The 15,107-nt window shown below is 32.4% G+C and overlaps 1 protein-coding gene across 2 annotated transcripts in view; it reads left to right on the top strand.

The window, feature by feature from the left end:
* The window catches only part of LOC126777864 (forkhead box protein P1), a 78,263-nt gene that overhangs the window by 18,208 nt on the left and 44,948 nt on the right, over positions 1 to 15,107 (top strand). For both annotated transcript variants that reach the window (XM_050501113.1, XM_050501112.1), the window contains exon 2: positions 9,694 to 9,899. In XM_050501113.1, coding sequence (XP_050357070.1) covers positions 9,852 to 9,899 — 48 coding nt within the window. In that variant the 5' untranslated portion in view covers positions 9,694 to 9,851. The remainder of the gene's footprint in view (positions 1 to 9,693; positions 9,900 to 15,107) is intronic.

Genomic DNA, 15,107 nt, shown 5'->3' with positions numbered 1-15,107 from the left:
AAACTGGTGTTTTATAACTATTTATAACTGGATAACTAGTTTTCGCCCGCGTGTTTCAGGTGTTAGGTATAAAAAAGTAGCCTATATCGTTCCTTGAGGTTCAATTTCGCTTCATACCAAATTATAACTAGATCCATTTTGATAAAATTGTATTCAATAATCTATCTTTTCAAATACATTATAAAAAGGTAAAGTGTTAAAACGAGAAAGAGATACATACAAACAAGCGCACACACACACATACGTACATATAAGCTTTAATTCCTGCTATTTTCAAATATTTCATTTCAGATAAAAAACATATGACCAATGGAAGAGTTTAGTGGTCATCACACACATAGTCGTAACACTACCAAACGATATTGGTCGCCACAGCTTTATTATGTCCAGTAAAAAATGAGTCTTTTTTTATAGAATAGGAGGGCGGACGAGCATATGGGCCACCTGAATGTAAGTGGTCACCAAACGCCCTTAGACATTGGCATTGTAAGAAATGTCAACCATCGCTTACATAGCCAATGCGCCATCAACCTTGGGATGTCCCTTGTGACTGTAATTACACTGGCTTACTCACCCTTCAAACCGGAACACAACAATAACAAGTACTGCTTTTGCGGTAGAATATCTGATGAGTGGGTGGTACCTACCCAGACGAGCTTGCACAAAGCCCTACCACCAGTAAATTATTACACGAAGGTCAGGTTCATATCTTAGGATTATTAAAGGATTGTAAGATAACTTACTCCAAGGAATAACAAAACTTAGATTTACATAACTATTTCATGCGATTCACTTACAGCTGCGTTATATTAAGCACTGTTCAGTGCAATGAACAACTGTTTATTCATTCGAACAAACAGTTCTTGGTTTATTATACTTTTATTTATAATACAAAAATATTCCACTTAACTATTTATATCTACTTTAATTGAAATTCCAAAGTTCCAATAAAAACTTCGCTGACATTCAAAACGCTTTTTTTCACGAAACCATAATGAATTATTATTATTATTCGAGAATTCCACGGTGTTTGTTTGTCTTTATTCCTCCCGTGATTGGAATAGGCTATACATTATTCTTGGAAAGTTGAAAATGGTTATTTGTTCGTTTGCATATAAGAAGAGTTTGTTGGGTACCAATTAGAGAGTAGAATGACTAGACGTAGAATTTTATAAACTTTTTTTATTAAAGTGTATATTTTCCTAGAAATGTATTCGAAGTTTTTAATAAAAAATATTACCACAAACAAGCAATTAGTACAAAATTGAATAAAAAAAATTATTCATATGCAAAATATAACGTAACTAACATCATAACCAGCTTTCCAAGAAATAAGCAGCTTACTCAATGTAAGCAATTAAGCAAAGTAAAAAAAACATGAATACCCAATGACAAGTAGCCATTTTTTCACTATAAATTAATATTTTTATTGACTTTCAAATTCTTTATAAGTTGTAATAGTTTGTTTGAGAAAATGATCAAAACAAATTAAATGAAATAATTATATATTCAAGCAGGTTTACAAGATCATGTTAAAGTATTGTAAATATAAAGCTATCACCGGGTCGGAATGTAGATTATACCGAGGAAAACCGGGAAAAACTCAAATGTTAATGTTCTATTTAATTTAGTCTTGAGATCGGATATTGTTTTCAATAGAATATTGACACTTTAAGCAGAATTGTTGTTATAAATCTTATAATTGCACACAAATGATCTTTATCAAGACGTATACTTAAATAAAAAAATTACAGTGTAACAGTAACAGCCTGTTAATGTCCCACTGCTGGGCTAAGGCCTCTCCCTTTCGAGGAGAAGGTTTGGAGCTTATTCCACCACGATGCTCCATTGCGGGTTGGTAGAATACACATGGGCACAATTTCAATGAAATTAGACACATGTAGATTTCCTCATGATGTTTTCCTTCACCGTCAAGCACGAGATGAATTATAAACACAAATTAAGCACACGAACATTCAGTGGTGCTTGCCCGGATTTGAACACACGATCATCAAAAAATTACAATGTACAATGGAATTATCCCAATGAGAGAAAAAGACAGTAAATCTTCAATTGACAATCATGTAAATAATTATACATCAGAGTGATTGAAATTCAAATTTATCACAAGTAAAGCGCATCTACAGTTAAAATAGTTTTCAGATTACAATAGCAGGAAAACATTAAGTTAGTTAGGTCGAACGTGTTAATCTAATATTCGCAATTGTGTAAATTATATTCATAGTCACTTTGACCTGGAAAACTCAGTCATTTGTCATGTCCCATAAGACGAAACAGTGGTCTTATCTTCAACATAATATCAGTACCAGTAATATTCAAGTTGGTTAGCGCGTCACATCATATGCTAGCTAAATTTATTCAAATAATAATTAAAAAAAACCACATTCGACGAAGTATGCTAAAACAGTTTTAAAAATGTATGTTAAAACAAACAGGGACATCCGTTATGAAAGTAAAATAAAAGATATAACATATAATAAATAAGACAAATATACAAAGTAAACATTACCATCTAAATATTCATTACTTCATTGTATACATAGAAACCCGTTGTTATTTTTAACTATTTGTACCGTTATATACATATGCATATTTTCTATCGAATATTATAAGCTATTTACTTATAATAGCTAACTTAAACGCGGTTTTACCCGTTGTAGCGTTACTTTTCTTTTCCTGGTGGTAGGGCTTTGTCCAAGCTCGTCTGCGTAGGTACTACCTACTCATCAGATATTCTATTGTATTGTTGTGTTCCGGTTTGAAGGGTGAGTGGGCCAGGGTAATTACAGGCACAAGGGACATCCCAAGGTTGATGGCGCATTGGCTATGTAAGCGATGGTTGACATTTCTTACAATGCCAATATCTATGAGCGTTGGTAACCACATACCGATGGTATATGGTGGCCCATATGCTCGTTCCCCTACCTATCCTATAAATAAAATACTGGTTCTATCTGGTAACATGATTTTATTTATTCCATCTGCCTCGATAAATGGGTTATGTAACGCATAAAGATTATTTCATCTAGCAAGAAGATCCTGAGATTAGCGAGTTCAAACAAACACACTCTTCAGCAAGTAATATTAGTATGTAATAGTCAATTCATTCTTGTATAAAGGTATATGTATCAAGTATAAAGACCAAGCAATTCAATTTAAAAATATATCCAAAGCCATGGAATTAGTTTTTTTTTTACGATGTAATCAAGATACATAATTTTACGTTTTTTTTTATATACATTACATAATATAAATAGTATTAACTGCCTCGTTGGTCTAGTGGCTTGATGTAAGGCCGCAAACCCGGAGGTCCTGGGTTTAATTCCCAGGTCGGGCCAATAAAAAGTTATTAGGTTTTCTCTCAGAAAATTCTCAGTAGCAGCCCGGAGTCTGGAAGTTGAAAGTGTGTACACCCCGTGCCTCGGAGCCATGTAAAGCCGTTGGTCCTGCGCCTGAACACTTCCTGGTCATGTCGGATTGCCGTCCCATCGGTTTATGAGGATTAGGGAATAAAGAGTACACCTGTATTTGCGCACACACTTGTGCACTATAATATCTCCTGCGTAGTTGGCTAATCTAAAGTGGCCGAAATCGGTCTGGAGGACATTATTAGTATTAAATACACTATCTCGATTTCTAATTTATATTTATATCACGGTAATGGTTACATAAATGATTGCTTAAAGAATTAACTTAATGAAACTGAGTATTATAAGGTTATAAGGTCTAATTCTTTGCATATTTGTTAAATTAAAAGCGTTTATCGTGTTTCTATCTGTTTTCTATACCATAATTTACAATAATTGGTATTAAAACTCTTGTGGTTTTTTATTTTAATTTGTTAGAGCCTGACAAGATTATTTTATTTTGGCGCGCGGCCAGAATTGAGATTAATATCGACATCTTGTCAATTGTCTATGTTTATGGTCTGCCACAGATAATGAATACCACGTCTAATTGGAATTACTAAATTTCTGATCAATAATAACTGAAGGACTTAATTTTATGAATTATATAGTATAAAACAGATATATTTTATCCTATTCGTTTGTGTACGCAAAGAAAAACAAATGATTTACTGCTGTTATTACATACGTCAAATTTTTGCCACTCATCACGCAAGAACGGGATATGTATTCTATAAAAAAAACACAACAAAAATTCCAACCGATTATTTTTTTAATGTCATCTCTGTTATTCGTGACATTGACAATATATTACGCTCGACTAGCGCCCGAAAATGACTGACTTTCACAAATAATGGTGAAGTTATTTCGTAGAATAGAGTATGTTTGTAATAATATTGTATTGTGGTAATATTGTAACTAAATTTTCTACCAGACCTACAAAACCTATTGAGCTAAAATTTGCACACTTCTCTATATTTCGTTTATATTAAGTAGATAGAAAATAAAGTAACTGCTTGTAAATGTCCCACTGCTAGGCTGAAACTCTCCTATTTGGTTAGGAAAACGATATGAATTATTTAAAAAAAAAATCACATGAAAATTCAGTGTTGCTTGCTCGAGTTTTCAAAGCACTGAGCCATCACGGCTTTAGATAGATTAAATAAAAAAAATTGTAACACATTTTTTATCTCGATTATTTATTTAATTATGCGCAAAGAAATCTAAACTAGTTCAAAGAAAAAAAAAAAACAAAACTAATAAGAAAGAGTTCTTACCGTTGTTTACTTTAAACATTTTTTGTTATGATATTTAAAGTTTCAAGTAAATAAATACGTTCACGAATATCAAAATGTTTTCGTATAAAACCTGACTATGTGAGCACCCTACACATCGTCAAGACTCAAGATGGCCGCTTAATGAATCATATCCTTTTCTGCCTTGATTCAGTAGGGCTATTCTGTAGAGCGAACTCGAGACACCGCAGAAATAGGTCGCGAAATGTCAAAAATTAATATGCGACTTTGACTTTAGTATAACACCTTAAGCCGGTGGTCGATCCTATCATATTCGTACGTATATTTAGTTCAAGTATGGAACATCTTGGAAATCAATAATTTTTTTACTTACTTTCCTTACGTCACCAATGCGACAATTTTTTGATTTAGATGGTATTTCCCTTATGCCTGTACACTGGCTCACGCACCCTTCGTACCGGAGCAAAACAATACAGAGTATTGCTACTTGGCAGTAGAATATATGATGAGGCTGTACGTACCACCACAGCTAACACCAAGCAAATGTTAAAACAAAATTCAATGATAACCTACTTTAGTAACAACAGCCAATTACTAACCGGATGTGATGTAATTGAAGATATTTACTATATTTTACTGAAGTTTGTTCCGAACGAGTAACATATACAAATATATTAATCAGTATTTGGAAATTACCTTAAATATTGTTCAGTTTGTAACTTTTATGGCTTTTCCTAACAGTACTAATACGAAAATATTGTACAAGTTGACTAAAAAATGTTAACTTTTAAGAAATAAAACTCTTTTGTGTACCATCCGTAACAGCCTGTGAATGTCCCACTGCTGGGCTAAAGAACTCCTCTACCTTTTTGAGGAGAAGGTTTAAAGCTTATTCTACCACGCTGCTCCAGTGCGGGTTGGTGGAATACACATATGACAGAATTTCAGTGAAATTAGACAGATGCAGGTTTCCTCACGATGTTTTCCTTCACTGTTAAGCACGAGATGAATTATAATCACAAATTAAGCGCATGAAAATTGAGTGGTGCTTGCCCGGGTTTAAACCCACTGTCATCGGCTAAGATTCACGCGCTCTTACCACTGGGCCATCTCGGCTTGTGTACCTTACAGAGCGATATAGTCATAAATGGTGACGAAACTTTATACTAATAATAAAAAAAACCTACTCTATATTTTAGACACTAGACCGTGCATTACCATATGTCATAATACAAATTAAAAATTATCGTTTCGATTTTTAGTTTCCTTATTAAAAATACTAGGGTATATTTATAAATGCCTTAACTAGAATATTTTTTTCTATAAAATAATATAAATAAATATGGTTAAAAAAATAAAAAAAATCATTGAAAATTTGAAATTTAAGCGTATGTTTTTTATAAGTAATTGCTTTTATATTTTGAAGTTGAGTAGGAGGCAGAAAATTTTTTTTTTAATACCTTATGCCTTGAAGAGGTTTGGGCTTGTTATAAAACATCTTGTAGAAATATATCATCTGTTATAAAAAAATAGTAATACATAAACTATTTACCAACCCAACCCAAACAGAAACAATATTTAACTGTGTATGTAAAGTTATCTTGAACATAATTTTATATTCCATGTAATAAAATATGCTAGCGTAATTAATAAAGTTATCAAACAAGTATCAAACGTGTAGGCAACGACCGCTTTGAATAATTTTACAATTTGATATTTTAACAAGTATAATATTTTAAGAAGTGTTTTATAATTACCTTTGAAAATAATAATGCAATACCGAAGTAATTTTCTGCCTAGTAGCTCAGTCGGAAATAAATAAGATTTTTGAATTGGTGCATATTAAGTTTCATTTATACCATTTGACACTTCCTTTTGATCGATTTACGAGTTTAAACGGTTATAGAATATCGAAAGGTGTGAAATCCGGTTTTAACAGCTTTAAACGAATTTGGCTAATTTCTGAACGGTTGCGCGACGGTAACACAGGAAATCCGAAAAATGTAAATTCTTTAATAATGTTACATTACGATTACTTTATTTTACGTTATCACATATAATGAATAAGGATTAATTAATTGTTACACAAATTGCTCTTTCAATCGAACACATAAAATATTGAATCATGATTAATAAGTAAATCGTAATAAAATAAATCAATAATAGTTGTTCATACTCGTTACAACATAAGCAATACCTCGATACAGAATTTATTACTGCTTGAACATGAACAACACCTTATGTACGAACACAAGCGGCTGTGAAAACACAAACACATACAAAACGCGAGTTCACACAAAATAAACCAGGAAACGTCTAGCGAAAAACAAACAAGGGGCTTTTGTTGTGTAAACAATTGTATGGCAGTATGCAACAGGCGTGACGGTGAAAAAAAAAACAATGGTACAGGTTATCAGACATAGATGGCAGTGCTAGTATTATTCAGAATTAAATGTTAGTTTCGTGTATTTTAAATAGATGGCACTGTTACCAACTAATAATATTTCCGCATTTTATGAGTTATTTAAATTATTACATATATTGAAATGTATATATGATATTATTATTTATAAATAAACTTTAATTGCATATGACAAAACTTTGCCGATAAATATATATATGTACATAAATACTTAGTGTATAAATATAGCAAATAAAACTTTATCATTTAATGCTAGTTCATGTATGTTTGTTTCTTTGTAATATATAATCCGTACGATCATTTAAATGGATTTCTAGAAATGATAATAATAATGATGAAAACATCTGAAAATAATTAATTTATTGTAATAAAATATAAGATAAATTAAAAAAAAAACTTATTATTAGTCTCTCAATAGTAACTTGAGATGTTTTATAAATATTTATCAATTTATTTATCATTATATTTATTTAAAAAGCTCTATATAAAATATATATATATAAAAAATAAATACTTTGGATCGTCACATTACAGGATTAACTGTGAGACTGAAAAATCTTCGGAATGTAGATTCTACTGATATAACCAGTATGAAAGTCAATAGTTACCTACTCCTTGCTACCAATTCAACTACATGATACGTTAAATTAATACAATTTATTTGTTAGGTTTAGATGCTCGTTTTGTGTGAGGCGGTTCAGGAATAACCTTTTAGGTGATCGTAGGACTCTTACGACCCTATATGAATGGCATAAATTGATTTTCTGTAAAAAACGTATCGCGAAACGCAGTTACCTGCGATCTGAAATGTTAGAAATTGTCAATACAATAATTCAATTATTAAATGGTTTCGCGCTTAAAATATGTTCGATCGACTTTAGGTCGAGTCATTTGTTTCTTACAGAATGAGTTTTTATATTGCTTCTTTTAATAAAAATTATTTATTTATTTATTTTTACTTGTAATCAAGAGCGTTACAGAAATGGGTGTACAGTTATTACTCATTGCTAAAATAAGAAATATAATAAAATAATTTCTTTTTTTGCTCTTAGATTACCCTTAGATTGTTCTTAGTGTCCTTTGTATTCAGAGTGACCCAATTGGTTAAACCACTAGTAGCAAGTTTTTTATTACCTTTTTACAATAATCGGTTGACGTAGAAAATAACAATGTTACTTATTTAGGAGGCTTAGGAGTACACTTTAGGAGAACACTCCAATGTTGGCTGGAATTAGATTATTTGTCACAACAAACTAGGAACCATTAACTAAGAAATCAATATAAATAAACGAGGAGCCATTTGTAATGCCTAACTGAAAAAAAAAACTATATTTTACTTATATCAGAACATACAGCGTGTTTCAAAGAAGGTTTTAGTATATAAAATAATGACACATGTAGCCGCGCTTCATAGTTTCACCCGCCTTAAATATAGACTATTGATGTGACGTGACGTGACAAGCGTTGCTTTAATTTTCTCATTGTTTATAAATTATAAAAGTCAGCAGTGTATTTCGTCAACCGATTAAGTTACGTTATGTTTTGTGTTATGGTATATATTGTTTAGCAAATCTCACGACCGTGTGTCGTGTGTACGCTTGGTGTCGTGTGTCAACCAAAACAATTACCGTTGATACAAATAACTATTGACATTAGGTAACCAGTCTAAATTTGGAAGTGTTCAGGTATAACATACACGATTATATTCAAAGAAAATTAATATGTTATGTTAAGAAATGAGTTTTTTAATTATTCTGTAAAGTGTATTTCTAAAACAATACAATTTATCTATCTCCTAATTTTGTTTGTTTACAAACGAAAAACTGTATTTTATCTAATTGTTATACAGTACAGTAACAGCCTGTTAATGTCCCACTACTGGGCTAAAGCCCAGGAGTTTTTGAGGAGAAGGTTTAGAGCTTATTCCACCACGCTGCTCCAATGTGGGTTGGTAGAATACACATGTGACATAATTTCAACGAAATTAGAAACTTGCAGGTTTCCTCACGCTGTTTTCACCGTCAAGAACGAGATGAATTATAATTACAAATTAAGCACATGAAAATTCAGTGGTGCTTGCCCGGATTCGAACCCACGATCATCGGTTAAGATTCACGCATTCTAACCACTAGGCCATCTCGGCTTAATCAATCAGATGAGACTCAAATTGAGTTTACCTTAAGCTAGATCAGATTCCGCTACTTGTTACACATTTATTTAAATACAAGAAAATTATAATTATAATATTAACCTCTTTTAAAAGCAAAGAGATACATTTATCAATTTCAGCTATACAAAGTATAGAATACGGTATAATACTTAAAGTAAAATCGTTTTGATAATTTTAATGGATTCGTAATACTTTTAAAGGTTTGTTTACACAAACATTAAAAAAAAAATCAACCAGTACCCCATAAAACAACCACGAACATCTGCTCAGATCGTCAAATGAAAATAAACTCTAATTCCACTATGTAAAGTCGAATTATGAACAGCGTTTGATTACTTATACCATATTTATCCCTAGCGTTACGTACTCGTTGCTACTGGCAGTGAAGTTTATTATTGTTTTTCTGTACTGTTACAGATTGAATTCAAAACATCAGAAGGCGTAGCGCTTCAGTCATTTCACGAGCTTAGGCGAGGGGTACCGCAGGGCGCTGTTCTTGGTCACAATTTATTTATATTATTTATTGACAGCTTGAGTGAAGTGAGATAAAAACTGATATAAACTGTGATTCCTGGATGTGTCTCCAACGGGACGACGATGATGGTGACTACATAGATGTAGCGGTTTGTACCTATATATATAACATATTTACAATAAAATTAATTTAGTTGTATATATATATTAATAAAATGTATTGATATTTCAACAACATGTTAATATTTTGAATATCCTTAAATTGATTATAAATTATTTATTGGGAATTAATTATAATTTAAAGATTTCCTGTAATATGGATTGATTTTAATTAGCATAATGTTAGCTATGCCTACAACTTTGTTTGTGATTATATTCATTATAGAGATTTATTTTTTTATGATGATTCTTAATAATATATTATAAAATCATATATACCAAGTCTTGTTACAATAAATTCCATTCAAATGTATTCAGGTGACACATTTGTAGAGATAAAATAATTATAAGAATTTATAGAAATCTTAGGTATCATGTATTTGTGCGAGTTAACTTTGATTATAATTATTTATATTTTATATAAACATTGGTAGTGGTTTTTCTGATATTAAAGACCTGAATTAAAACACATATGCAAAATTAATAATTTTTACGTATACTTAGCCCTCCATTTCTTTATATATTAAATGCCTTTGTCCTATCCGCAAAAAAATCGTTTACCAAAAAAAAAATATATAGAAAATTATCAGTATATCCAAATTTAACTTCTTATCAATAAGTTTTTCAACTTTTATCGGTTAGGTAAACAAAAACTCGTTTCGCGTTATTAAAATCGACTTCCTGACTGTTTATCTAAAGGAAAAATATAATAATTACAACCACCCGTCGACCTTGATTCTAGTTTTGGCAATACACGTGTTTCGTAATATTAGATTTTTAAAAAATAATGAAAATAAAAGGTATTATTTATAATAAATAATTAAGTTGAGTTTTTTTTTTAATACAGTCCATTGCGAACTTGTTTGTTAATTATATTTGATGTGTATCTTTGGAGTCGGGTTTCTGTACGATGGTTCTGTATAAACAATTTGAATATTGATGCTAATTAGATAAGCGGAAAGTAGGATTATGTCATAATCCGTCATATAAAAAAGCCTTGATGGCCTAGTGGTTAGAACGCGTGATTCTTAATCGATGATCGTGGGTTCAAATCCGGGCAAGCACCACTGAATTTTCATGTGCTTAATTTGTCTTTATAATTCATCTCGTGCTTGACGGTGAAGGAAAACATCGTGAGGAAACCTGCATGTGTCTAATTTCATTGAAATTCTGCCACATGTGTATTCTACCAACCCGCGTTGGAGCAGCGTAGTGGAATAAGCTCCAAACCTTCTCCTCGAAAGGGAGAGGAGGCCTTAGCCCAGCAGTGGGACATTAACAGGCTGTTACTGTAGGATTATGTCTTAAAATTTATCCAGTATATATATTTTCGTGTACTTTGGTGTATCTATCTATTATTTCGATATTATTTTGAGTTATAGTTAGGTACACGAGTAAATGTTACTTGACGTTAAGCGGTCACCACAGCCCATAGACACGGGCGATATAAGAATTACTTATTACAATTACTTACATCGCCAATGCGCCGCAAATCTTGTAAACGAAGAGTGGTACCTACCCAGGCGGGCTTGCACAAAGCCCTATCACCTAGTGATGTAATTATTTTTATCGGTCGAATTCTTAGGATAGCATTTTTAGTCTTCTGTCATTTTTTTGATTGGCTAATTAAAGTGCAATCTGTGCGTGTTGAAGATTATACTCAGTATTCGGTTTTAGGGCTTGTCCTCGCCCGGGGGATTACAATCCACTTATCAATTACACCACTGCTACTAGAATTATACTCTATATTGATGTGTTCCAGCTTGAAGGGTGAGTGAGTCAGTGTAATTAAAGTAAGCCGAAGTTTAGTAGACTAGTATTTTTTTTTTCATAAAAATTAAAAAAAATTAATAAAATTTTAGAAGCGATAAAAGTATAAATATACTACTTTTTTTTGTTTCTTAGTACTATTAAGATTTTTTAATGATCTCATTAATCTATTGAAATAAATCTGTTATTGTGAATAAAATACCTAAATATTTTTACCTGGCTTTGGACCAACACGGTGAACATTTTAATTGAATCTTTATTGTTAATCTATGTAATTGTAAGTGTAAATAAATAGTTATGTCAAAAAACTTCTTACTTGGTGATAAAGCTTTGTACAAGCCCGTCTGGGTAGTTAACCACTCATAATTCTACCGCACAGTATTCAACAGTAAGAACATACCCAATATAACTACAGATATGGTGGTAGAGCTTTGTGCAAGCTCGTCTGGGTAGGTACCACCCACTCATTAGATATTCTACCGCAAAACAGCAGTACTGGGTATTGTTGTGTTCCGGTTTGAAGGGCGAGTGAGCCAGTGTAATTACAGGCACAAGGGACATAACATCTTAATTCCCATGGTTGGTGGCGCATTTGTAATATAAGCGATGGTTAACATTTCTTACATTGCCGATGTCTATGGGCGTTGGTGAGCACTTACCATGAGGTGGCCCATATGCTCGTCCGCCTTCCTATTCTATAAAAAAAAGATACAACGGACATGTTTTAGTTAACAAGCTTGGTGGCGCATTGGTGCTGTAAGGGATGATTACAATGCCAATGACCACCAGGCCAATGTCAGGTGGCCCACGTGCCTGTCTGCGTACCGTATACAATAAAATATCTCTGAGTCGTAGTATTATTGACGAGTGATAATTTTTTTATAATAATTTCGTATGTGTGTGGATCTCAGGAACTATACTTTGTAGATCTTCATTCCCCTTTCATCACTAAACTGATTGCTTCACGTGGAATATTTGTCAATATTTAGTGCAAGTTAGCTTATGTATATAACTGTCATATTCTTTCGACTAATGCGAAGTTCCACAAACCTATGTGTACTACTTGTTATGTTAAAATGTTATCCAGTACGGAGTGTGTATAAACGGGTTTAAAGGCTTTGCTTTGAACCAGAAAAAATATTTTGCACACTGTAAATATCCCACAGCTGGGCTAAGGCCTCCTCCCCCCTTTGAGGAGTAGATTTTGGCGTTTTCTACTACAGTGCTCGAATGCAGGTTGGTGGATACACCTCGCATGAGGTTTTCCTTCAACGCAGAGCTCGAAATGAATTACAACACAGATTTAGTACATGAAAATTGAGTGTAGAATGAGCTTTTAACCTTCTCCTCTAAACCTCTAAAGCAGAGTAAGACTTTGCACAGCAGCAGCATTTACATGCTTTAATTTTAATCAAATAGTACCATCATTTGAAAAGACTGCAGGCTTACTTTACTAAAATAAATTTTCTATTTTGTCATCTCTCAAAGATTTCGGCTTTTGTATGAGAATTTTCAATGAATCGTCGGTGTCATGATGACTTGGCGTATTCTCGTGAAAAATATATTTTGAAACGTTAATAATTAATTATATATTATGATTACTTTTTATCCTACTTATTGTGCTGTACTGTGTCAGACATGTTGTTTGTTGTTTAATAATAATGATGAATAACTCTACAGAGGGCTTGATATAGTTGATACTTATATATCTCTAGCTTAAACCCCGGCTTGGCTTGTGGCATTCACTTTGTCCCGAAATTTCTTCAAAATCTGCCATCGTGTCATTTCAACGGGGTATTTAACTTTTTACTTAATAAAAAAAGCTTGATGGAGCTTTTTCTTCTGATTTGTTTAAAAAAATCTTATTATCAGGCTAAAGTCTTATTATTATTGATTGTACATAATATAGCCAATGTTGCTTTGTACAGGTGAAGGAATTATTAAAATTGGTTCAGTAGTTTCAGAGTATATCGATAACAAACAAACATCAAACTAAACATCACCTGATGGTAAGCGGTCAACACCGCATAAACATAAGCACTGTAAGAAATATTAAACGTAATAATTTATACCGCCAATGTACTGCCTGTAGTACTCGCTCATTCATTTTTCAAACTGTAACACAATAATACTCAATCAAAATCAAAACATTTTCTATACAAATAGACTTTTACAAATACTTCTGAATCGTCAAGAACTACCACCGATTCGGAATGTGGATTCTGCCGAGAAGAATCGGCAAGAAATTCAGGTAGTTTCGATAACTGTCCCAGTGCAATTGCCTAACCTTACTTATAGCATAAACTGCGGAGCTGAGCCTTCCTGCTAGTGATGGCAAACAAATGGGGGCTCCACTTAACTTTGAGTCTAAGATTACTCCCAAGAATCTGGTGGAGTTAACAATTTCAAGATAAATATTGTTCATTTTTATTGCACTACTACTCGTAAGTATTGCTGTTTAGCGGTAGAATATACTATCTACCCAGACAAAGCCTTCCATAGAATCTATATAAAGTACTACTTGCTTAAGTAAATATATATGCATTTGATTTTAAATCAATTCGACACAACCGCCGGAAAATCGGATTCATATTGAGATGAACCGGTAAGAAACTCTTCATCTTAATTAAAATTGTATACTTCCTAATGAGACTCCAGTCAATGACGATCAGTTCAAGAGGCAGGTTTCCTGCCAATAGATAATTGACGATTGAAATGTGACGCGAACTTATAGTTAGTTAAAGTATTTATTACTGTTATCGATATGGAAACTAAAAATGTTTAATTAAAAATTGTTTTTTTTTTTATGAGTCGATGTAACATGAATATCTTCATATCATCAGATATTGCAGTAGTATTGTAGTAAAACAACGCGGTGGAAAGTGCTCCAAACCTGCTTCAAAACAGGATAGGCGGTATGTTGCCCAACAATTGGACAATTATAAACTGTTAATGCATCTGTCTGTATATTAATTTCCGCTCATTATGTCAAAATAACGAATAAATAATAAAACGAAATATATTTTTTATTCCGAGTAAAAGGTTTCTAGAGTAGTTAGTTTCTTCCTATATAGAATTCACATTCCGAGTATTTTTTAAATTTACATTTAAAGGTGGGCTAACAAGCAGGCGGTCCACCTGGTGGTAAGTGGTCACCGTACTATATTTTCGAATTATTATTAAAAGTTTGAGTCTATGTTTTTCGAAATATTCCTTTTTCTTTTCCAAATTAATTTCATTCGAATATAGCATAGTGAAAACTTTACTAAATTTTATTTAAGTTCTGACAAAAAGTTAAAAAAATTAACATCAATGTTCCACGGCTAGGTTCCGTAAACACGTGACATTTTCATACAACACGTGCAGGTTTCCTCACGAATGAAGCAGAAGAAATATGCTGTTTGCCTGGATTCTTTTTATCATTTCAG

This window comes from Nymphalis io, chromosome 24 (assembly GCF_905147045.1).
Source record: "Nymphalis io chromosome 24, ilAglIoxx1.1, whole genome shotgun sequence".
Lineage (NCBI taxonomy): Eukaryota > Metazoa > Arthropoda > Insecta > Lepidoptera > Nymphalidae > Nymphalis > Nymphalis io.
This window is presented reverse-complemented; position numbering and strand designations above follow the sequence as displayed.